We start from the raw sequence: 25,367 nt of genomic DNA on the forward strand, positions 1-25,367 counted from the left end.
TTCTATTTTTTTCACATACAAACAAAATACTAATCAAGTAATAAAGTAATACAAGCAATTATAAAAATAATGGTGTATTTTGGCTGCTCAGGTGGCGCTGCAGTAAAATACGTATCGAATCTCAGCTCTGCCATCCTGCTGGGCTGGGCGGCTATATGAACAACGTTTGGCTGTTGTTCATCCAGGGAGGGAGCCAGATTGGGACCTCATAACTGATGCAATTACGACCCCTACTGGCTGATTGATGGCGTCTGCACAGAGTAGAGGAATAATGCGATCAGGGTGTGGCTCTCCGTGCACAAAACTGATCTGCATATGAACTCGCCTCGTGCAGGTGAAAAGATGCAGTCGGCTAGTGCTCACGTGTCGGATGGGGCTTGTGTCAGTTCGCTCTCCTCAATCGAGGCGGGGGTCAGCACCAGTAAAGAGGAAGCATAACGCAATTAGGTAAAAATTGGATACACTAAAAATCGGGAGAAAAAGTTTATTTTTTGTTTGAATTTATACTCATTCAAATTTTGATGGCTGCAGCACTTTCCTGAAAAGTTATCAACTGTTTAACAGTTCAGAGTCACAATGGGGCACATGTATTCAGTAGGAGAGAGGCCGGGACTGCAGGCAGGCCAGTCTAGCACCTGCACTCCTACCTCAAAGCCACACTGTTCTAACACATGCACAAGGTGGCTTGGGATTGTCTCGCTGATTGTGTAATATTATTGTGTCTGTTGGGTGCTTTACCAGGCTGGGGGCAGCACTGAGACTTAAACCTGGGGTCTCATCATTGGTGGACTGAGCGGCAAACATTTTACATAAAAGCTTCAGCCAGAGACCCGATACAGGTTTTATCTGTGTGTGTGTGTGTGTGTGTGTTTGTATTCCATATGTATTCTGTATTTTATACTCATTACTACTGTTTACTTACACTGTGTGCATCCTTGATCCGCTCCACTGATAATGCATCCTTGGTTCAAATAAAAAACTGGTGCAAATACGGGCTGGTTCTCTACATAGAACCAAGGTTCTTAAGATCCAGAGTTATTTTGGTTGAAAAGAGCTACTGATCTACCCTCTCCACATGTACACTGATGTGCATATGTTCAGTGTATTAGGAGACCTGCGGTAGCTGGTGAATGCACCCCGAGTTCCCAGCGAAACAGGTCTTACAGAGCCAAACAAACTAAGGCCTTAAATAGGAGGAGGACTAATTAGGGCTGATCACCTGCAGCTGCGGGGCTGGCTATTTAAGCCAGCCCTGTGCAGCGGCAGGTGTCGCACCTTTTGTTTGTTCCTGGTTCACAGGTGGCAGCTCGTCCACGCTTTCGTAGGCTAGAGGGTATCCCCTGGTGGCAGGCGCCATTCGGGTGTGTAGACTGCAAGGTCGAGGTATTCTTCGTCATTTTGCCCATTAGGATTAGCGTGGTGCGACGCCGTGCAGCCCTCGCGCTGCTTATTGTTTATCGCTAGCATTAGCGGTGCTGCTACACAGCAAGCGTGTGCGCTTGTTGCGGTATCCGTGCAACCTCTGATATCCAATTAGTAATTGGATTTAATAACCGCTGGGTGGCGACGCCGCTACGCATTCGGCACTTACGCCGTCATCCCCGGTTCGAATCCGCTCTTTTTTCTATCAAAGTCCTAACTCATTATTCTCTCTTTTTCAGATCGGCGAATTCCCTCGGCTGCAAGCTTTCACGAGGTGGACGTCGGTTGCGTACATCGCTAGCCTTCCGCTGTGCAGGGGCTAGCGTTTTCCGGGAGTTAACGCCTCCCGCGTTCCTGCGCTCTAGCGCCTTAAGCGCTTTTCCGCTCTCCGTCATCCGTGCTGTAATAGCGCGGAGTTAGCGCGCCCGGGTAGTACCTGGAAGACCGGGGTTCGCGCCCAACTTTATTATTTTTCTTTTGTATTTTGTTTGCCTGCTGGTTAAGCGGCGCCATCGGACTTCCCGATTGGTTTTTGTTTTTCTCTACCTTTTTCTCTTCTGTTGTTTGTTTCTAAATAAAAATAAAATATTAATTTTCTTTAAGTTCTGCATTTGAGTCCTCCTTTCTTCCACGTAACAGAAAGGTGCGACCAGTATGGACTCAGCAGAACCCATACCGGTCTCAGACGCGCTACGTCACCAAGGGGTGGCGTTGGGCAGGCACGAGGCAGCCCTCAACGAATTGGCACAGCGGTTAGCAGTCCTAACCCAACTCCTGCCAACTTCGGAGCCCAGCCCTAATCCCAGAACCCACTCTGGGGAGTCTGCAACCCGCGACACGCCCATCCCTCCTCCCGAGAGATACTCGGGAGAAGCGAAAAAGTGCCGCGGATTTCTCCTCCAATGCTCGTTAGCATTTGAACTCCAACCGTCTCGCTACCCCACAGAACGCTCAAGGGTGGCCTACATCATTTCCCTTCTTACCGGGAGGGCGTTGGAATGGGCTACCGCACTTTGGGAGCAGAATGCCCCAGAGTGTTCATCTGAAAGCTCCTTTAAGGAAGCCCTCAAGGAGACATTTTTTCACCCTTCGGGGGGCCGAGAGGCGGGTCCTCGCCTACTCGAGCTCACCCAAGGTGGTCGCTCAGTAGCAGACTACGTTATAGAGTTTCGAACGCTAGCAGCAGAGTGTGGTTGGGATGAAGGGGCCCTCACCGCCATTTTTCATCGCGGCCTTTCCGGTAAGGTAAAGGACGAGCTGGCCATGAGAGATCCTCCTACCACCCTTAAGGCCTTTTACACGCTGGCCACGTCCATAGATACCCGTCTTCGCCAGCGAGCGCGGGAACGGGGTTTCTATCCTCCGTTTACTCGCTCGTTGGCCCCTCCTAGCTCCCCTCCGCATAATCCCGACCCCGAACCCATGCAATTGGGGTCGACACGACCTGACGCCCCTAAGGCATCAGGTTTTCGCTCCAGACCCCAACAACCGTTAAACTAGCGGGCCGCTCTCGAACCAGGGAATCGAGAGAGGGCCAGACTAGTATTCCTGGTCAGGGTTTGTTTTTATCGGCCCAATTGTCTTGGGGTTCGGGCGGCACAAACCTCCGGGTTTGTGTAGATTCGGGAGCGGTGGAGAGTTTTGTGGACATCGATCTGGTACGCAGGCTGGGGATAGAGGTCCAACCGCTAGCCAAGCCGGTCTCGGTCCATGCTGTTGATGGTCGAGCCGTAGCGGGCAGCCCGATTACCCATCGGACGCAGCCCTTGACGTTGCGTCTGGAGGACCACGAGGAACGGATCTCCTTTTTAGTGACGCACGTTCCTCATCTCAAGGTGGTCCTGGGTTTTTCGTGGTTGCAAAGACACAACCCCCAGATCGACTGGGCCACCGGGTCAATCTTCATTTGGGGAACACGGTGTAGAGATTCATGCTTGCTTCAGGCCAGCGCGAATCTCCACCCGTCAGTACCAAAAATGGAGACCCCGGATTTGGCCACAGTTCCTCCTATGTACCATGATCTTCAGGAGGTTTTTAGCAAGTCCAGGGCGCGGGACTTGCCCCCCCACAGACCGTTCGATTGCGCCATCAATTTGTTGCCTGGCACTACCCCTCCTAGGGGGCGCCTTTTCTCACTCTCCGGTCCGGAGAAGGTTGCCATGGAGGAGTATGTGCGCGAGGCGCTCAAACAGGGGTTCATTCGTTCTTCTTCCTCCCCGGCCGGGGCGGGGTTCTTTTTTGTTGGCAAGAAGGACGATACCTTGCGCCCCTGTATTGATTATCGCGGTCTAAATGCCGTTACGATCAAGGATCGGTACCCGCTGCCGCTGATGGCCACGGCTTTTGAAGCCCTTCAGCGAGCATCGATTTTTACAAAGCTCGACTTACGTAGCGCGTACAACCTGATCCGGATCAGGCAAGGGGACGAGTGGAAGACTGCGTTCATTACGCCCACTGGCCACTATGAGTATCGAGTAATGCCTTTTGGGTTAATGAATGCCCCCGCAGTCTTCCAAAGATTCATCAATGAGGTCCTACGGGAGACCCTTGATAAGTTCGTCTACGTCTATCTAGACGATATTCTTATTTTTAGCCGCTCCATCGACGAACACATAGGGCATGTCCGGCGAGTTCTCCAGCTCCTGCTTGAACACCATCTTTTCGTCAAGCTGGAGAAGTCCGTCTTTCACGCCCCTTCGGTTTCGTTCCTGGGGTTCATAGTGTCACAAGGCGCCCTTCGCATGGACCCGGCTAAAATCAATGCTGTAGAGAGCTGGCCAACTCCAAGTTCTGTTCGCCAAATGCAAAGGTTTTTGGGCTTTGCAAATTTTTTTAGGCGATTTATCAAGAACTTTAGCACTGTCGCTGCGCCACTAACAGCCCTTACTGGCAAGGGTCCGTTCACATGGTCGGTGCAGGCCCAACAAGCCTTTGACAGACTGAAAGCTGTCTTGACAACTGCTCCTGTCTTGCAGTTGCCTGACCCTGAGGAGCCATTCGTGGTCGAAGTGGATGCCTCTGAGGTTGGGGTTGGGGGAGTATTGTCCCAGAGAGTGGGGCCAGGAAAGAAGCTGCATCCGTGTGCCTTCTTTTCGCACCGCCTGACTCCGGCTGAGCGGAATTACCCGGTCGGAGACAGGGAACTTCTAGCCATTAAATTGGCTTTAGATGAGTGGCGACACTGGCTCGAGGGAGCCAAACTTCCTTTTCTCGTTTGGACGGACCACAAGAATTTGTCGTTCATCCAGCAAGTCAAAAGGATGAACTCACGTCAGGCCCGGTGGTCCTTATTTTTCGGTAGGTTCCACTTCACGCTGTCGTATAGACCGGGGTCCAGGAACGTCAAACCGGATGCCCTGTCTAGACAGTGGGAACCAACCAGGCCGGAGACCGAGCCTGATCCCGTGATTCCCTCGACCCAGATAGCTGCCCCAATCACCTGGGGTATTTCAAAGGTCATACGGGACGCCCAAGGGGCCGAACCCGACCCAGGTGGGGGACCTCCTGACAGGCTGTATGTACCTACTACTGTACGGCGTCAGGTGTTTGAGTGGGCTCACGCCTCTCCTTTTGCGGCGCACCCAGGTGTGACTAAGTCCCTGGTCCTGCTGCGCCGAAGATTTTGGTGGCCGGGGATGGAGAATCAGGTACGTGACTTCGTCCGTGCCTGCACTGTGTGCGCTCTTAACAAGAGTCCCAGGGAGCGCCCACGTGGCCTTCTCCATCCGTTGCCAATACCTTCAAGACCGTGGTCCCATATCGCTCTGGATTTTGTGACAGGGTTGCCAAAGTCTAGAGGGTTCACGGCGGTGTTGGTAATTGTCGACCGATTCACCAAGTCTTGCCTATTTGTCCCTCTGCCCAAGCTACCATCCGCCATGGGTACTGCGCAGATCATCCTGCAACATGTGGTGAGAGCGCATGGGGTTCCATCAGACATTGTGTCTGATCGGGGTCCGCAGTTTGTGAGCCAGTGCTGGCGGGCCTTTTGCCAACTCATTGGCGCTAAGGCCAGCTTATCCTCGGGGTATCACCCCGAGTCGAATGGGCAATCGGAAAGGCTCATCCAGGATCTGAGCAAGATGCTCAGGTGCCTGACGGCAGGGAATCCAGCCACATGGTCGGATAAATTACTGTGGGCTGAATTTGCTCACAATACCCTGCATCACTCGGCGATAGGAATGTCACCGTTTGAAGCTCAGTTCGGGTACCCTCCTCCGCTCTTTCCTGAGCAGGAGCAGCAAGTAGCGGTCCCGTCTGTACAGCTTCATGTCCGCCGCTGCCGCGCCGCCTGGCGTAAAGCAAGGCAGGCACTTGTGGCCACCCAGCGCTCCATGAAGCGCACTGCTGATCGCAGGCGGCAGCCGGCTCTCACCTTCCGGCCGGGCCAACGTGTCCTTGTGTCAACGAGGGATCTCCCCGTCAGAGGTGCCCCTCACAAGCTGGCACCTAGGTACATTGGCCCGTTTAAGGTGGTCAGGCGGATCAACCCGGTGACCTATAGGTTGGAGCTTCCTCCCAGAATGAAAGTGCATCCAACCTTTCACGTCTCCCAACTCCGACCATTTATGTGCGGAGGAGTTTTACCCCCTCCCCAGCCTCCCGCCCCTCGTATCATCCAGGGTGCCCCTGCCTTTACTGTCCGCCGCCTGCTGGATTGCAGAAAGGTTCAGGGTAGCACCCAATACTTGGTGGATTGGGAAGGCTACGGCCCTGAGGAACGTTCATGGGTACCGGCTCGGCAGATCCTGGACCCTGAACTGATCCGCGAGTTCCGCCGGAACCGTGATGCGGGTCTTGGGACCTCAGGAGCTGTCCCTAGAGGAGGGGGTTCTATTAGGAGACCTGCGGTAGCTGGTGAATGCACCCCGAGTTCCCAGCGAAACAGGTCTTACAGAGCCAAACAAACTAAGGCCTTAAATAGGAGGAGGACTAATTAGGGCTGATCACCTGCAGCTGCGGGGCTGGCTATTTAAGCCAGCCCTGTGCAGCGGCAGGTGTCGCACCTTTTGTTTGTTCCTGGTTCACAGGTGGCAGCTCGTCCACGCTTTCGTAGGCTAGAGGGTATCCCCTGGTGGCAGGCGCCATTCGGGTGTGTAGACTGCAAGGTCGAGGTATTCTTCGTCATTTTGCCCATTAGGATTAGCGTGGTGCGACGCCGTGCAGCCCTCGCGCTGCTTATTGTTTATCGCTAGCATTAGCGGTGCTGCTACACAGCAAGCGTGTGCGCTTGTTGCGGTATCCGTGCAACCTCTGATATCCAATTAGTAATTGGATTTAATAACCGCTGGGTGGCGACGCCGCTACGCATTCGGCACTTACGCCGTCATCCCCGGTTCGAATCCGCTCTTTTTTCTATCAAAGTCCTAACTCATTATTCTCTCTTTTTCAGATCGGCGAATTCCCTTGGCTGCAAGCTTTCACGAGGTGGACGTCGGTTGCGTACATCGCTAGCCTTCCGCTGTGCAGGGGCTAGCGTTTTCCGGGAGTTAACGCCTACCGCGTTCCTGCGCTCTAGCGCCTTAAGCGCTTTTCCGCTCTCCGTCATCCGTGCTGTAATAGCGCGGAGTTAGCGCGCCCGGGTAGTACCTGGAAGACCGGGGTTCGCGCCCAACTTTATTATTTTTCTTTTGTATTTTGTTTGCCTGCTGGTTAAGCGGCGCCATCGGACTTCCCGATTGGTTTTTGTTTTTCTCTACCTTTTTCTCTTCTGTTGTTTGTTTCTAAATAAAAATAAAATATTAATTTTCTTTAAGTTCTGCATTTGAGTCCTCCTTTCTTCCACGTAACACAGTGTGCTTGTGTTACCTCTCTTCTCTAGGCCTTTTCCGCAGGACTCCCCCGTTTCCATCGATCCCTGCTGAACTGCATTTGGTCCCAGCGTACACCCCTGCCAGCGGTGCGTTTTCCATCTGTAAAGGGAAACAGACTCAGTGCGTCAATGCACTTACAAATCGCTGTTTGAACCGTCGCTTTCACTGTTTCACATGCAGATGGAGGAAAACAAACTGTTTACAGTGTACAGCATAAATATTCACACTGAGTCAAATAAGCACTCAGGATCATCTGGTTTTACTGACTGTGTTTCTAATTACACGTGCGACTGCCTAAAAAGCTGATAATCCGATCTACCAGACTCAGCAGAGCCGAGGCGCACACTAATAACGCACAATAAACATTATCAGTTTCATTTTCTAATACTGTGTGTCTTTCAATTGCACACACTGTTATATTAACACAGGTGCAAAGCTGAGGTCCAAATATTACGTACCTGACACATACACTGTATAAACGAAAGCATGTGGATGCCTGACTGAGCGTGATGGACATCCTATTCTATTCCAACACCATGATGTTTATATAAAGCGTCCTTCTCATTTGCTTTACAACTACCCACAGTGCTCTGGAAGGTGTGTCTATTTGGTCAAAAGAGCATCATGAGGTCATTTTTATGAGGCCCAGCTCACAACTGCCACATTTATGGTGGAACAGGGAAGGGCCTTCCCCAATCTAGTGCTTCAATGTTGGAGGAAAATAATTTATTTTATGTTATTGATTTTATGCACCTGTAACTCTATTATAATTCTAAAGTAGATCTGAATTTACTTTAGAGTATTTCTGGAATAATACTGTATTACTCTAAAATAGCTCTAGTGTAACATTGGATCAATTCTGGTTAACTCTGGATTAATATGATTAATTTTAGAATAGCTCTAGATTAACTTGAGAAAATCTCTGGATTAACTCTCAGATAGCCCTGGATTAACTATGGAATAGCTCTGAATTAACTCTAAAATAGCTCTGGATTAACTCTAGAATAGCTCTGGATTAACACTCAGATAGCTTTGGATTAATTTTAGTTTAACAGTATTTATAAACTCTGGATTAACTCTAGAAAAGCTCTGGATTAATTCTCAGATAGCTCTGGATGAACTCTAGAATAGCTCTGGATTAACACTCATAGCTCTGGATTAACTCTAGAATAGCTGTGGATGAACTCTAGAATTGCTCTGGATTAACTCTCAGATAAATCTGAATTAATTTTAAATTAACTGTATATATAAACTCTGAATTAACACTCAGATAGCTCTGGATTAACTCTAGAATATCTTTGGATTAACTCTAGAATAGCTGTGGATGAACTCTAGAATTGCTCTGGATTAACTCTCAGATAAATCTGGATTAATGTTAGTTTAACAGTATATATACACTCTGGATTGACACTCATATAAACTCTGGATTAACTCTCAGAAAGCTTTGGATGAACTCTAGAATAGCTCTGGATTAACTCTCAGATAAATCTGGATTAATTTTAGATTACAGTATATATAAACTCTGGATTAACACTCAGATAGCTCTGGATTAACTCTAGAATAGCTCCAGATCAACTCTCAGTTAGCTCTAAATGAATTCTCAGATAGTTTTGGATTAACTCTAGATTAACTTTGGAAAAACTCTGGATTAACTCTGGATTAACTCTGTCATTAATGATTTCCACAGATTTGTAATGAATGATTAGTTGTATTTTTATATTTTTCGTTTATTTTGGTTATTTGTTGTTATTTCTTAAGAGACCCTCAGAGACCCGGAACCTGAAATAACAACGTGCTGTAAAATCACTCCTCATGTCTCCTGGATTTAAAGTGCTGTGGTGTCTGTAAATTACCTGTAAACAGTACAGACAGGAAGTGCTTCACACTCTCTCTCCTCGAACAGCGTATCTGGACACTCCTGACCGCGGTTAGTTGAGCGCTGGACGATGGTTCTGTAACGGGACTGTGTGGGTGTGGTCGTGTTGGCTTAAAAAAGAAGAAACACATGAATGAATGAATTGACTATAGTTCCATAACATCAATACTTCAATAATAAATAAAAATAATAAATAAACTTAATAGTAAATAAATAATAATAATAATTTTCTGCTCTGCTTCATCTGCAAGTCACACAAAAATTTAGTCATAGCTCGGTTTGGCAGCCACGCTGAGCCACATTACACTTTTCTAATTGCTAAAGAACATAAACAGCGCGTTTACGAGCGTGATCACGCCATCCACGGTGCCAAAAAAGTCAAGAGCCGCTACTGACAGCCCAAACGACTGCTCTTTTGAAACAATTACACAGCTAGCGTCTGATTCCCCGGCTTTTCACGTCCCATTAAAAATCCATTTTACTTCTGAACTTCTTTTATGGCTCTGAAATAAAAAGCTTGATGGTTTTTACTGTTCCGGCCGTTTTGTTCTGTTCATTACTCAGCCGAGTTGCATCTCATCACACATTCAAGATCCAAATCCATCCATCATCTCCTCATCTCAGACAGCAGAGACCGGCCACTGCATTCATACTGCACAATTATTAGGACCGGTCAGGTGGCTGAGATCGGTTTATAGCTGTCAATCCACCTTCTGCACATTACAGCTGTCAATCCACCTTCTGCACATTACACCTGTCAATCCACCTTTTGCATATTACAGATGTCAATCCACCCTCTGTATGATACAGCTGTTAATTCACCCTCTGCATAGTACAGATGTCAATCCACCCGCTATATATTTTTGGAGCTTAGAGGAAACTCGAGTGAGCCGAGGATTGAACCGAAGCTTTAATTACTTTTAATTATTTAATGTTGGCAAGAAATAAGCTCTAGCAGTATGTACCTGTCCACCACAGAGTGACCCCACACCCCACCCACCCACCCACACCCCACCCACCCACCCACCCACACACACACACACACACACACACACACACACACACATACCTTGATCAGCCATAACATTTAAACCACCTCCTTGTTTCTACACTCACTGTCCATTTTATCAGCTCCACTTACCATATAGAAGCACTTTACAGTTCTGCAATTACTGACTGTAGTCCATCTGTTTCTCTACATACTGTTTTAACCTGCTTTCACCCTGTTCTTCAATGGTCAGGACCCCCACAGTACCACTACAGAGCAGGTATTATTTGGGTGGTGGATGATTCTCAGCACTGCAGTGACACTGACATGGTGGTGGTGTGTTAGTGTGTGTTGTGCTGGTATGAGTGGATCAGACACAGCAGCGCTGCTGGAGCTTTTAAATACTGCGTCCACTCACTGTCCACTCTATTAGACACTCATACCTAGTTGGTTCACCTTGTAGACGTAAAGTCAGAGACGATCGCTCATCTATTGCTGCTGTTTGAGTTGGTCATCTTCTAGACCTTCATCAGTGGTCACAGGATGCTGCCCACGAGGCGCTGCTGGCTCTATGTTCATGGTTGGTGGACTATTCTCAGTCCAGCAGTGACAGTGAGGTGTTTAAAAACTCCATCAGTGCTGCTGTGTTTTATCCACTCATACCAGCACAACACACACTAACACACCACCACCATGTCAGTGTCACTGCAGTGCTGAGAATGATCCACCACCCAAATAATACCTGCTCTGTGGTGGTCCTGTGGTGGTCCTGACCATTGAAGAACAGCATGAAAGGGGGCTAATAAAGCATGCAGAGAAACAGATGGACTACAGTCAGTAATTGTAGAACTACAAAGTGCTTTTATATGGTAAGTGGAGCTGATAAAATGGACAGTGAGTGTAGAAACAAGGAGGTGGTTTTAATGTTTTAATGTTTTAATGTTTTAATGTTGATCAGTGTATAAACACACACAAACAGCTAGGGGCAGTTTCTTGGCACAGTTGTAGCTTAGTGGTTAAGGTACTGGACTAGGTTGCTGGTTCAAGCCCCACCTCTACCAGCTTGCCACTGTTGGGCCCTTGAGCAAGGCCCTGAACCCTCAATTGCTTAGACAGTATACTGTCACTGTACTGTAAGTCACTTTGGATATAAGCGTCTGCTAAATGCCGAAGATGTAAATGTACTGTAGCGGCTAATACACCCTCTGCAACGTTCTCTGAGATTGAAGGGAACTATTGTGGAAACACATACAGACAAAGGAAGAACATGCAAAACTCCTCACAATGGCACATTACAAAGTTCTACAAAATGTGTTGTGTTTTCAACCTTTTGATCTCTGTGTTCAGTTCTGTGTTTTGTTTCCTCTAAAATCATTTAGAGTGTAATGATTAAAAAGGGGGCAATTACTTTTTCACACCATGGTGTGTATGTGTGTGTGTGTGTGTATGTGTGTGTGTGTGTGTGTGTGTGTATGTGTGTACCTGGTAGGCACGCAGTAGGGCAGGTCGTCCACTCGCTGAACAGAGTCACCACACAGTCTCGCCTACAGGGTAACGAACACTGCTGCACTGAGTCCAGCCTGCTCCATTCTGGACACCTTTAGGGGGCGCACACACACACATATTTAAACATGTTATAAAGCAGTCTGAATGGCGGCACAGCTTGTAAAATGAATGCTGCACAGCAAGCTGTGTTCCAGGGACCTCGGTTTAATCTTTGGTTTGGCTTTCACTCAGCAAGATCGTGCAGAAGGTGGGTTGCCCGCTCTACACTGCACTTTGAAGTGTGTGGAAGTATGCAGCGCTACGATACATGGGCACACTTTACAGACTGCATATGACATATGAAGTATGTGAACACCTGACCATGAGCTGATTTGACATCCTATTCCATATCACTGTTGTTTAAGTTAAGATTTAGAAGTGTGTCTGTGGGCATCTGTGCCTGTTCAGTCAAAAAGAAAGCATCTCTGAGGCAGAGGTGTTCACAATTAACAAAATACGAGTCCGAGCCAAGTCATGAGTCTTTAGGCTAGAGTCTGAGTCAAGTCACAAGTCTTTAGACAGCATCTGTGTGACACAAACTGAATAAATGCAAATAACAGCATTCTTATTAAAAATTAAAATCAGATTCTGATTGGTTCAGAAAGCGCTCTTTCAACTATTAGTGCCAGTTCTGTAGGAGCGTTCCATTCACCCCAGTTGTCCTGTGTAGTGCACTACGTAGGGTATTCCACCATTTTAAGTGAGATTCCAATCCAAAGGTAACGAAAATGTTCAAATGAAGTGAACTTCAAACTGTGTAGGGAGTAGGGAGCGACGCTTCATCACTACGCCGGAAGCTGGCTGGAACATTTACACATTGTGTGCATTGCAGGTTAAGACGGCCAGAGCGTTATTAGAGAGCAGAAAATGACACGATCAGAATGATGTCGGATCGACGTTTCATTCATCTTTAATAAAAATGAGCAGTAATGTGAGAATAACCAGTGAACGTCCAGAAGCGCTGCACAATCCAGCAAAAACTGAAATGTGGCTCGTTAACTTTTACACCATTAATCACAAACAATAAAACACCACGTGATGACATCACAAAGCGGCTGTACGATGATAAAAATCAGGTTTTTTCCCAGATGACATCACAATATGATAGATATAATTGTCACACGTAACTAATGTTAACACACGCTGACGCTAGGGACTTCTGTTGTTTATGAGTCATTTTTTTGCGAGTCATGAGTCGAGTCCGAGTCATTTAAAACGAGTCGAGTCTGAAGTCGCTGTGTGTGTGATTTACGTGCGACTCGGACTCGAGTCCCCAGCTCTGCTCTGAGGTAAGGCATTGTTTGGCATTGAAATCGACAGTTCATCTTAAAGATGTCTAACAGGGTTGATGTCGTGGCTTTGTGCAGGTCGCCTGAGTTCTTCCACAACAAACCCAGGATTTCACTGGATAAATTGATTGGACGCACCCATTAGGAATGGGCTTGGCTAAATCCCCTGAATGAAAAGTGTCCACATATTTTTGACCATATAGTGTATCAGTAAACATGACAACGCTGAAGCTGTGAGATGAAACACTCTGCTCAGATAGCAGTAAGTGTTATGATAGAGGTTGATTTCTCTCTTTTGACTCAGTCGGAGAGAGACGAGCTGCACCAGCACAGCAGTGTGTCAACGACGCACTAAACACCTCTGATGTGTGTGTGTGTGTGTGTGTGTGTGTGTGTGTGTGTGCGTGTGTGTCCTTGGGGAGGCAGGGGTGATATGTTGGGCGGAAAAATGGCCGTCGGCTTTATTAAGATGTGCAGGGAAACACTGAGAGGCCTTCATGGATCATTTCACACACACACACACACACACACACACACACACACACACACACACACACAATCTCATTCATATTCACAACTTTTTTCCAGTATGCACACACACACACACACACACACACACATACACATACACACTAACACACAATCACAACTTCCAAGCACACACACACACACACATTCACAGTGTGCACATGAACACACACAGTGCTTCCTCACACACACACACACACACACACACACACATACAGATAGATAGATAGATAGATAGATAGATAGATAGATAGATAGATAGATAGATAGATAGATAGACAGATAGATAGATAGACAGACAGATAGATAGACAGATAGATAGATATACCATACAGATATACCCATACACACATATACACACACACACACACACTTATATACCAATACACACATACACATATATACCCATACACACATACACACACACTTATATACCCATACACACACACACACACATACCAATACACACATACACACACACATATATATACGGTATATACCCATACACACATACATATATATACCCATACACACACACATATATACAGTGTATCACAAAAGTGAGTACACCCCTCACATTTCTGCAAATATTTCATTATATCTTTTCATGGGACAACACTATAGATATGAAACTTGGATATAACTTAGAGTAGTCAGTGTTCAACTTGTATAGCAGTGTAGATTTACTGTCTTCTGAAAATAACTCAACACACAGCCATTAATGTCTAAATAGCTGGCAACATAAGTGAGTACACCCCACAGTGAACATGTCCAAATTGTGCCCAAATGTGTCGTTGTCCCTCCCTGGTGTCATGTGTCAAGGTCCCAGGTGTAAATGGGGAGCAGGGCTGTTAAATTTGGTGTTTTGGGTACAATTCTCTCATACTGGCCACTGGATATTCAACATGGCACCTCATGGCAAAGAACTCTCTGAGGATGTGAGAAATAGAATTGTTGCTCTCCACAAAGATGGCCTGGGCTATAAGAAGATTGCTAACACCCTGAAACTGAGCTACAGCATGGTGGCCAAGGTCATACAGCGGTTTTCCAGGACAGGTTCCACTCGGAACAGGCTTCGCCAGGGTTGACCAAAGAAGTTGAGTCCACGTGTTCGGCGTCATATCCAGAGGTTGGCTTTAAAAAATAGACACATGAGAGCTGCCAGCATTGCTGCAGAGGTTGAAGACGTGGGAGGTCAGCCTGTCAGTGCTCAGACCATACGCCGCACACTGCATCAACTCGGTCTGCATGGTCGTCATCCCAGAAGGAAGCTGACGCACAAGAAAGCCCGCAAACAGTTTGCTGAAGACAAGCAGTCCAAGAACATGGATTACTGGAATGCCCTGTGGTCTGACGAGACCAAGATAAACTTGTTTGGCTCAGATGGTGTCCAGCATGTGTGGCGGCGCCCTGGTGAGAAGTACCAAGACAACTGTATCTTGCCTACAGTCAAGCATGGTGGTGGTAGCATCATGGTCTTGGGCTGCATGAGTGTTGCTGGCACTGGGGAGCTGCAGTTCATTGAGGGAAACATGAATTCCAACATGTACTGTGACATTCTGAAACAGAGCATGATCCCCTCCCTTCGAAAACTGGGCCTCATGGCAGTTGTCCAACAGGATAACGACCCCAAACACAACCTCCAAGATGACAACCGCCTAGCTGAGGAAGCTGAAGGTAAAGGTGATGGACTAAACCCAATTGAGCACCTGTGGCGCATCCTCAAGTGGAAGGTGGAGGAGTTCAAGGTGTCTAACATCCACCAGCTCCGTGATGTCATCATGGAGGAGTGGAAGAGGATTCCAGTAGCAACCTGTGCAGCTCTGGTGAATTCCATGCCCAGGAGGGTTAAGGCAGTGCTGGATAATAATGGTGGTCACACAAAATATTGACACTTTGGGCACAATTTGGACATGTTCACTGTGGGGTGTACTCACTTATGTTGCCAGCCATTTAGACATTAATGGCTGTGTGTTGAGTTATTTTCAGAAGACAGTAAATCTACACTGCTATACAAGTTGTACACTGACTACTCTAAGTTATATCCAAGTTTCATGTCTATAGTGTTGTCCCATGAAAAGATATAATAAAATATTTGCAGAAATGTGAGGGGTGTACTCACTTTTGTGATACACTGTATACCCATACACACATACAAACACACACTTACATACCCATACACACAAACACATACACACACACACACACTTATACTGTATACCCATACACACACACACATACAGTATATACCCATACACATATACACGCACACATACATACCATACAAACACACATATATGTAGTCATACACACACACACACACACACACAATTTTTTCCAGAGCGCACACACACACACACACACACACACACATACATATATGCCACTCATACACATAGACATTTATATATACTCACACCAGTGGCGATTTCTCTAAGACTGCAAGGGAAGCTCAGCTTCCCCTAAAATGTCAAAAATTAAATGGTCAAATATATACAGTTGTGTTAACATTTCATTGACTACAAATGCGTTAGAACACGTTCATCTCGAAGACGAGTTCGTTCAGAATCAGCTACTTATCACAAATCCACTGACTCGATTTTGTTAACTCCCGTAGGTAGCGTCAATGCATTTGCCCGTAGGAGCTGAGCGTCTATTCACTTCAACGGGACTGCATGGAAAGTTTTTTTTCACTGCGTCGAAACTCGCCGGTCATTGGATAAATGCCACGATTTTGTCGTCACTTAATCACTGGGAGCTTCAGTCCCATCGCAGATTTTGCGAGTGAAGTCGAAAGACAAACTGCAACCCATTTCTTGGTATTTGCTTGGTGAAATTACTTGACCATTTCCATTGTTCATTGTGTAAATAAAACACACTCATAGTATTTGTTTCAGGACACTGGTCAAGTCCCTGGAAAAGACACCTACTTGGTACGATAGGATCACAGGCCATTTTCTTGAAAAGGAACGGAGGGCAGAATTTATGTATAAATAAATTGTCAAATTTTATGATGTAAGCCGACAATGAGCTTCCCCTCTTTGAAAGACCAGCAGCCGCCACTGACTCACACTTACACACACACACCACCTCTAGTGTATTATTGCAGCGATTCTCAACTGGTGGGTCGCGACCCAAAAGTGGGTCGCGGACACGTTCTGGGCGGGTCACGGACAGCTTGTAAAAAATAAATACATTAAAAAAAAAATTAAAATAATTAATGCTCATCTGATTTTGTACTCGTCTTTTATCTGGAAAAAAAAGAGACAGAGAGAGGCACGCATCAGACGCGCACAGCATTCTCGTTGCCATGGTAACCACCATACCGGTTACCCTTCTCTTTAAATTTGTGATGATGTTCGGAGGCAAGATGGCGAAACGCAAATACAACCCGGAGTATTTGAAATGTGGATTTTCGTTCATTGAGGACAAACACGGACAGAAACCCCAGTGTGTTATTTGTAATGCTCTCATGCTGGCACATGAGAGCATGAAACCATCCAAACTAATGCGACATTTACAAACGAAACATCCCGCATGTAAAGACAAGCCGGTGGAGTTTTTTCAAAGACGACTTCATGAGCTGAAGGTATCACAGAAGTGTCTGACAGCATCTTGCTCCAAACAAGAACATGCACTCCGGGCGTCTTACCTATCTTTGTGAAAGTGGCTTTTCTACCTTGGTCCAGCTCAAGTCAAAGCAGAGAAACAGGTTGAACACTGAGCATGATCTGAGAGTAACTCTGTCTACTGTCACCCCAGACTTTGAAACTCTGATCAGAAGTAAAGTACATGCCCAACTGTCTCACTGACTTCCACAAAAGACAGGTTAGGTGAAAGCATCTTGTTTTGTAGCCTTATTTATTTTATGCAGTTTTGATATTTAAATTTATTGTAGTAACTTTTATACATGCAGTTGGCATGGTCCTCCTCAGTTTCTTTAAAAACTTGCTCTTAAATTCACTTTGCATGCATATGTATGTTTAAATGTGTTTTTGAAGGCTATTTTTCAAAAATAAATTTGTTTGGTTTGTATTCTATAAAAGTGGGTCGCGACTTAATGACCATGAGAAAATGTGGGTCCCGGGCTGAGACCAGTTGAGAACCCCTGTATTATTGTACATACTGAGAGGAACACCCATTGCTAACAATGCTTTCAACATATGACGAGAGTTTGGAGAACCAGATACCACAGGGCTCCTTTAGATGTCTCGTGGAGACCCTGTACGGGTGGGTCAGAGCTCTGTTGTGACAATATCAGATGGGTGGTCCTATTATTTTGGAATGCAGGAGGGGTGTAAATCCTTCCTCACTTCTGTAGATTAGGGGAGAAATGGATCAACTGTTGCATTATTTATGAGGACAATTTCCTGATTCATGGCACAATTTTCTCTCTACATAATTCATAAGGAGTGAATTTAACACCGAGTCCGGTACTGATGGACCTGCGGTGAGGAGCTTCACTGAATTTGGGAGATTTGGCCACACCCACTGCTAACAGGTGTATAAAATCAAACCTGCATAATACATTTCTTGTAGCAACAGCTTGGAACTGTGTACGTAAACATAAAGCAAGGTTCATGAAGACATGGATAAGTTAGGTGTGAAGGAGCTTCAGTAGCCTGGACAGAGCTCATAATCAGAAGGTCATTGGTTCAAGTCTTAAAAGCAAATTTCCATTGTTGGTCCCCCGAGTAACTGTAAGTCGCTCACTCACTCACATTCTTAATCTCTTATCCAATCAGGGTTGCGGGGGATTGTGGAGCCTATCCCAGCTTTTCAATGGGCGCAGGGCACACTAACACCCTGGACAGGGCACCAGTCCATCACAGAGCAGACACATATACACCCACAAACACACACCCATTCACTTATAGGGCAATTCAGTGTCTCCAATTAACCTGACTGCATGTTTTTAAACTGTGGGATGAAACCCGGAGCTCCCGGAGGAAACCCACGCAGACACGGGGAGAACATGCAAACTCCACACAGAAAGAACCCAGGACCTTCTTGCTGTGAGGCGACAGTGCTACCCACCGAGACATTGTGCTGCACTAACTGTAAGTCACTTCAAATAAATAATAATAATGAATAAAAGTAAATTAAGGACCTCAAGGGTCCAACATTGACAAATTGGCCTGATCTGTTAGCAATGACTGAAACACCTGATTTTAATAAATTAGAGGCGTGTCCACAAACTTTTGGCCATTTTTCCAGACTTGATTTTTCCAGTAAATACAACAGAGAGTCAAATCAAACACCAGGTACCATTTTTCAGAGACGGATCCTCCGCTGATCCTCATGCAGGTGATTTTACGAGTCCGAAGCCCAGCAGCACAGTCCGACGTCTCGTTACTGTGGTCACTTCTGTTCAGAAACACGGACGAGTCGGAGACACATGGGCCCCATGGAGACGCTTCCCAAAAATACACAACACACGGGTTATGGGTGCAGGATCTCCACTCCTCCAGAGCCGGGGCAGAGGGGCAGGGTTTACCACCTAACACACACACACAGACAGGGAGAGAGACGGGCACATTAAAATACTGGTAATATAAGTACAGCACAGCAACACAGACCCGGGACCTGGGTTTGAGCCTCGTTCCTGGACATGCTGGGGATCCCGATTGCATCCGAGGAGGATATATTCGCCTGCTCCACACCCCCTCCAACTAGTACACAGTCCCTCGAACTCATGTTTTTTGCTCGTGCCTCGGTGGATTCACACATGAGGCTCCTCCACTTCTGCACAGGCACCTCGGTCTGCTAACCAGGGTCCTTGAACAGCATTTGAAGACCCCACCCACTTATTCCCACCTTTTCCCACCCAGCAGACTTGATGGCCAATTTTGTCTGCTGCGGGCACTGACAATAGTGACCGCTAGGTGGCGCCCAGCCAGCCAGTAGCAGAGATGAGATTCGACATGGGGTGTTTAGAATCCCAGCGCTGGTGTGCTAGTGGAATATCCCGCTGCGCCACCGGGGTGCTTGGCTCTGCAAGCCCCCCCCCCCCCAACGGTCGCCAGACATTAGCTAATAATCATGTCTGTGAAGATGCCCAACTGGTTGATAGCACCACCTAAGCACCCTGTCACATACACTGATCAGCCATAACATCAAAACCACCTCCTTGTTTCTACACTCACTGTCCATTTTATCAGCTCCACTTACCATATAAAAGCACTTTGTAGTTCCACAATTACTGACTGTAGCCCATTTGTTTCTCTACATACTTTTTAACCTGCTTTCACCCTGTTCTTCAATGGTCAGGACCCCCACAGGACCACCACAGAACAGGTATTATTTAGGTGGTGGATCATTCTCAGCATTGCAGTGGAACTGACATGGTGGTGGTGTGTCAGTATGTGTTGTGCTGGTATGAGTGGATCAGACACAGCAGTGCTGCTGGAGTTTTTAAATACCGTGTCCACTCACTGTCCACTCTATTAGACACTCCTACCTAGTTAGTCCACCTTGTAGATGTAAAGTCAGAGACGATCGCTCATCTATTGCTGCTGTTTGAGTCGGTCATCTTTTAGACCTTCATCAGTGGTCACAGGATGCTGTTGGCTGGATATTTTTGGTTGGTGGACTATTCTCAGTCCAACAGTGACAGTGAGGTGTTTAAAAACTCCAGCAGTGCTGCTGTGTCTGATCCACTCATACCAGCACAACACACACTAACACACCACCACCATGTCAGTGTCACTACAGTGCTGTGATCCACCACCTAAATAATACCTGCTCTGTGGTGGTCCTGTGGTGGTCATGACCATTGAAGAACAGGGTGAAAGGGGACTAACAAAGCATGCAGATAAACAGATGGACTACAGTCAGTAAATGTAGAACTACAAAGTGCTTCTATATGGTAAGTGGAGCTGATAAAATGGACAGTGAGTGTAGAAACAAGGAGGTGGTTTTAATGTTATACACCTGTTAACAAACTGACTGTGACTAAAACACCTGAACTCAATCATTAGAAAAGGTGTCCACATACTTTTGACCATATCATGTACCTAAGCTAATAGAACTAAAGTGTTCTAGTTCGTTTTTAAAGCCAGAATTTTAATACCAGGTATTAAGTAAAGCCAGAGAAAGAGACTCGATGCTACTTTATAAAAAGTAACGTCACATGGTTCCATTTTGGTTAATCAAATTTTAGTCGTGCCCCTTTGACCCCGATGTTTGGCTAAATAAGGGCGTATTTTCATCAGTGAAGGAGAAGTGAGGACTGGAATGAACTTTGAAGATAAATCATGCGCAGACACAAAGATAAACGCTGTAATTATTTCATAGAAACTGTGAAAAGCTGTGATGCCTTGATTTATTTCCGTCCTTTCCTGCAATTAAAAGCTATTCCAAACGCCATCTGCCCTTGGAGTCAAGGACATCGTGTTGACATTCAGTTTCTGCACCCGGCGCGTTAAGTGGCCCAGAACGTGCCATAATGAATACGGCACAGACCGGAGGAATATTAATAAGGGATTGTCTGGCTAATAAGACTCAGTGGAGTGTATGTGGTGGGGACAAATTTCCATACCTCAGCAGTGTGTGTGTGTGAGTGTGTGTGAGTGTGGGGGGTGTGAGACGGTGGACTTGCGAGTGTGAATATGCATGCGAGTGTGTTCAGCGATGCTTTGCTTTTCATTATTAAATTCATTCTACACTTTCTATTTTAGGCCGAGTGTGGGACAGCGTGTTATAGCAGGTATCGCACCGCAAACATATGCCAGCTAAATTCTCATTTTCCAGCGCCGGCAGCCTGGAGTGCGCCCCTGCTCGGAGTTTGTCCTGCCCGCCAGTCCGAAAACCAGAGAAGTCCATTTAAACACTTTCATGAGATGTCATGTGATCCAGAGAGACTCAAAACTGATGCATAATACAGTCCAAGCAATTCAGGATTTTTAGGGTCTGTTCGAAAACCTACTGATTTTTCTACATAGACACATTTAACATCATCCTATGAGAACAGGGCATGTCTAAATTCTTAGCTGCTTTAAATTGTTGCCTACTGAGGTGCCTTAATTTGAAGCAATAATCTGACTAAATGATGAGGGAGCGCCCGATGCTAAGCAGTGAAGGCAATCCCAGCATTCAGTGAGGCACAACTTTTCTCACAAAAAATGACAAATATGGTGGACGGATGCGTAGCAACCAAAAGAGTTCTTTTCACATTTTCTAATAAAGGTGTACGAGAGGCGTTTATTTACAAATTTGGGCTTGTCAGAGACAGTTTAACTGTTTTTGGTAAACAAAGGCAAAGACATTAGCTGGTGTGCTAGTGGGTTGTGCTGCCTCAGCCCACTGGTTTAAATGGTCTGAGGCTAACTGTGTTAGCTTAGTAAACTAAAAACTGCTGTGACAAAACCTCTGTATAAGTAGTGCGTCTAAATAATCTGCCTAATGAGTTTGATGTCTTATTAGAATCCTCTCTACTGAGGCAGCTGATCAGGTAGGCAGTAGGCAGCAAGGCACCTCACCAGATTTTCAAACAGACCCTAAGTGAGACCCATTATTGGGGCCTAAACCAACAACCATCCAACAGTCCAAACACCTTATTTGCCAAGCTGCTGAATCATAACCGTGTCTCTTACCTTCCCCTGGTAAAGCCAGTACGGTGCGTGAGCGACTCTGCCGACTCTCAGTGTTCTTCTTGGTGCAGGATTGAGGACATGAAGACCAGTCGGACCAGGAGCTAATCACACAGTCACCAGGACAGAAGACCTCACAGGTTTCCTGCACAGACGGTGGACTTTCCTCACAAAGCTCCGAGTCCACACGCTCACCTGGACAAAGAAACAGAGACGCAAAATAAGAGACGAGGCAGCGATGGAATGATAATCTGAGCCAGGACATCAGAACCGGCTTGTTCAGTCATTGTTTTTATTTATTTATTTTATTTGAAAGATACACTATGTGGTCAAAAGTATGTAGACACCTGACGTGAACTTGTTGGACATCATATAGCCACTTTGAATCTATAACAGACTCTACTCTTCTGGAAAGGCTTTCCACATGATTTTGGAGTGAACCTCTCAGAGCTCCTATTACAGGATGAGAAGGGGAGGATGTTTCCCTTCAGTGGGGTTAGGGCATGTTGATAATTACCTCAGAATTAACCTGCGGTCTTATCTGCCAGCTAAATGTCAAATAGATACCAGCCAGCGGTGGATTCTCACACAGAGCCGTACTGCATATGAAGAATCATGTTATGCAATACAGACTTTAGACTTTGGGATTAATAAAGCACTTTATCTATCTATTTAGGCACATTGAAAAGCTGCTGAAATCACACTATCCAGCAGCAGTGAGGAGAAACAACATCTCACCATCACTCCCACAGACACGGCCAATTGTGCCTGGGTGAGAAGGACTGTCGAGAGATGGACTATAGCGGTAAGCTAGCATATTAGACCTCAAAGTGCCACCCGAGCACCCTGACATTAGTGAGTTTTGACAGATACGGAGAACGTCCTTGTGACAGAGCATCACAGAGAACACGGCTTGTTATTTCATGCATGAGTGAAGCGTGATTAGCAGAAATGAAGTTCAAAAAGGAATCAGAAAATAAAGAGCCGTCCCAAATAAATCTGCTCTCAAAACCCAGCTGTTCAATCCACACTTACTACAGCCAAATAATTCACTTTAGAATGGGAAGCACTGAACACTCACACAGACACATTTATCCGGAGCTTCTGTTACAAGAGGGAGTCTAATCCGAGCACACAGCCCAGCTTTGGAGGGAATCAGTCAAGGACTTCCACAAGCTCTCTGGGATTTCAGCTCACAACCTCGTGGTCACTGGTGTAACAGCTTCACCGATGAGATGAACCATGTGACCAAAAACCTTCACTTTCTCACATCTCACATGTTGCAAAGCATTTTTACATTAAAATTGCCTGAACATTAAAGATGTGAAAACATTGCGCAATCGAGTCATGGTTCAGAGACACTGAGTCTGTCTGGAAGCCCTCCAAAGAAGCCCAAAATTGATTCTGGATCCAGAGTTTTTTTTCCTTGACATTTCAGCCTTTCTCCCAATCTAGTCAATTTAATTTAATTCTAGCTTTACTGGATTGACAAATAAGGACATTCGTATTGCCAAAGCTTAGTTACAAGTTTTCTTCTATCGTCTAGTCGTATCTAGTCGTATCTAGTCGTATCCAATTACCCTGATTGCTTCATCTCTACCGATTCAACCCTCCACTGCTTACTGAGGAGCTTCGCAACTGACACACACCCCCTCCGACACGTGATCAGACTGCATCTTTTCACCTGCACGAGGAGAGTTCATATGCAGATCAGCTTTGCGCACAGAAAGCCACACCCTGATCAATGCATTATTCCTCAACTCTGTACTGGCACCATCAATCAGCCAGCAGACGTCGTAATTGCACCAGTAATGAGGAACCCTGGTCCGGCTCATCCCATCCTGTGAACAACAGCCAATCGTTGTTTATGTAGCCGCCCAGCCCAGCTGGATGGCAGAGCTGAGATTCAATACGATGTATTCAAAATCCCATCTCTGGTGAGCTAGTGTGTTTTACCACTGCGCCACCTGAGCGGCCTTAAATAACATAAATAAAAAATAAGTAACATCACTTTTCTACATTGTCACCTTCTGATGCATTTTTCCAGCGTCATACCAACTTTTAATGCCATCAGCAAAAAATGTTTGTGGTTGAGAGTGTAGCCACTGATGCAGCGCTGCTTTCACATCATCATCACATGAAAATCTTCTTTCCCTTAAAGCTTCTTTCAAGCGTTCAAAGAGGTGTAAATCAGATGGAGCTGAATCCAGACTATAAGCGTCTCTTAGTCTCTCAGACACGACCGATTACTTCTCCCACCCTCACCACTTATAACCAAAATATAAAAGTGCGGAAACTTTTTGAAGATTGCTTGTATACAAAATAGTTACAGTTATGTAAAAATAAAATAAATAAATAAAAATAGTAACAGTGACAGTAATATTTTATGTTTGTAGTAATAGAAATAAGTCATTCATTGTATGACCAAAAGTTGACATTGATTTCAAATACTGAATTCACGCACACTCAGGTGTACATTATAACGTTTATTATATACCTCCATATTATATGCCTTTTATCCAAAGCTACCGGATACAATCTGAGCAAATGAAGACTAGGAACTCTGCTCAGGGGCCCAATGGTGACAACCAGCAAGCTTTGGTTTACTACTCCAGTACCCAAACCGATCTACCATTGATGAGAAGTGTAGCAGAGAGACGTACTTAATGAAGTGCTCGATGAGTGTATAGCGTCTATCTTAAATCATTAAAGCAGAGTCTGTACTGCAGGACAGGGAATCTGTTTCCTATTAATAACCAGCGGTGCTTAAAGAAAACCACATGGTACACGATCACACCCCAAAACATTAATCACACCGACACACTCGCAACTCTGCACCTTCAGCTAACAGCACGTATTAATGATACAGGATGGTGCACACTGACCTATATACAGTAATCCATACATACATTTTATAGGTTACAGACGTAAGAACAATACCTCCAACCAAACAGAGAAATCAGTGAGTATACATATCAGTTTAAATGCTGAAACAATGAGTAATTCCAAATAGGAATCTTCAGTCAAGTTACCTGTATTATTATTATTATTATTATTATTATTTTAATTATTATTATTATTATTATTATTTTATTATTATTATTATTATTATTATTATTATTATTATTATTATTATTACATGTTTAGTTCAGTAATAAAGCTTCTGTAGCTGTGGTAAATGTGGACGCTGGTATATACAGCACTTTCTCCTCCACTTTTATTATTATTTTATTATTATTATTATTGTAATTATTATTATTATTATTATTATTATTATTATGTTTTCTTCAGTAATAAAGTTTCTATTAGCTGTGG

The 25,367-nt window shown here is 45.5% G+C and overlaps 1 protein-coding gene across 1 annotated transcript in view; it reads right to left on the minus strand.

Annotated features, from left to right (window-relative positions):
* thsd7ba (thrombospondin, type I, domain containing 7Ba) overlaps positions 1 to 25,367 on the minus strand; it is a gene marked incomplete at its 5' end in the record, with an annotated part of 260,282 nt that overhangs the window by 74,052 nt on the left and 160,863 nt on the right. Inside the window, 5 exons of the mRNA XM_063005709.1 lie at positions 7,231 to 7,334; positions 9,089 to 9,221; positions 11,582 to 11,697; positions 18,730 to 18,961; positions 22,056 to 22,247. Of these exons, the coding sequence (XP_062861779.1) occupies positions 7,231 to 7,334; positions 9,089 to 9,221; positions 11,582 to 11,697; positions 18,730 to 18,961; positions 22,056 to 22,247 (777 nt within the window). The remainder of the gene's footprint in view (positions 1 to 7,230; positions 7,335 to 9,088; positions 9,222 to 11,581; positions 11,698 to 18,729; positions 18,962 to 22,055; positions 22,248 to 25,367) is intronic.

Source organism: Trichomycterus rosablanca, chromosome 12 (assembly GCF_030014385.1).
Source record: "Trichomycterus rosablanca isolate fTriRos1 chromosome 12, fTriRos1.hap1, whole genome shotgun sequence".
In the NCBI taxonomy this organism is placed as follows: domain Eukaryota; kingdom Metazoa; phylum Chordata; class Actinopteri; order Siluriformes; family Trichomycteridae; genus Trichomycterus; species Trichomycterus rosablanca.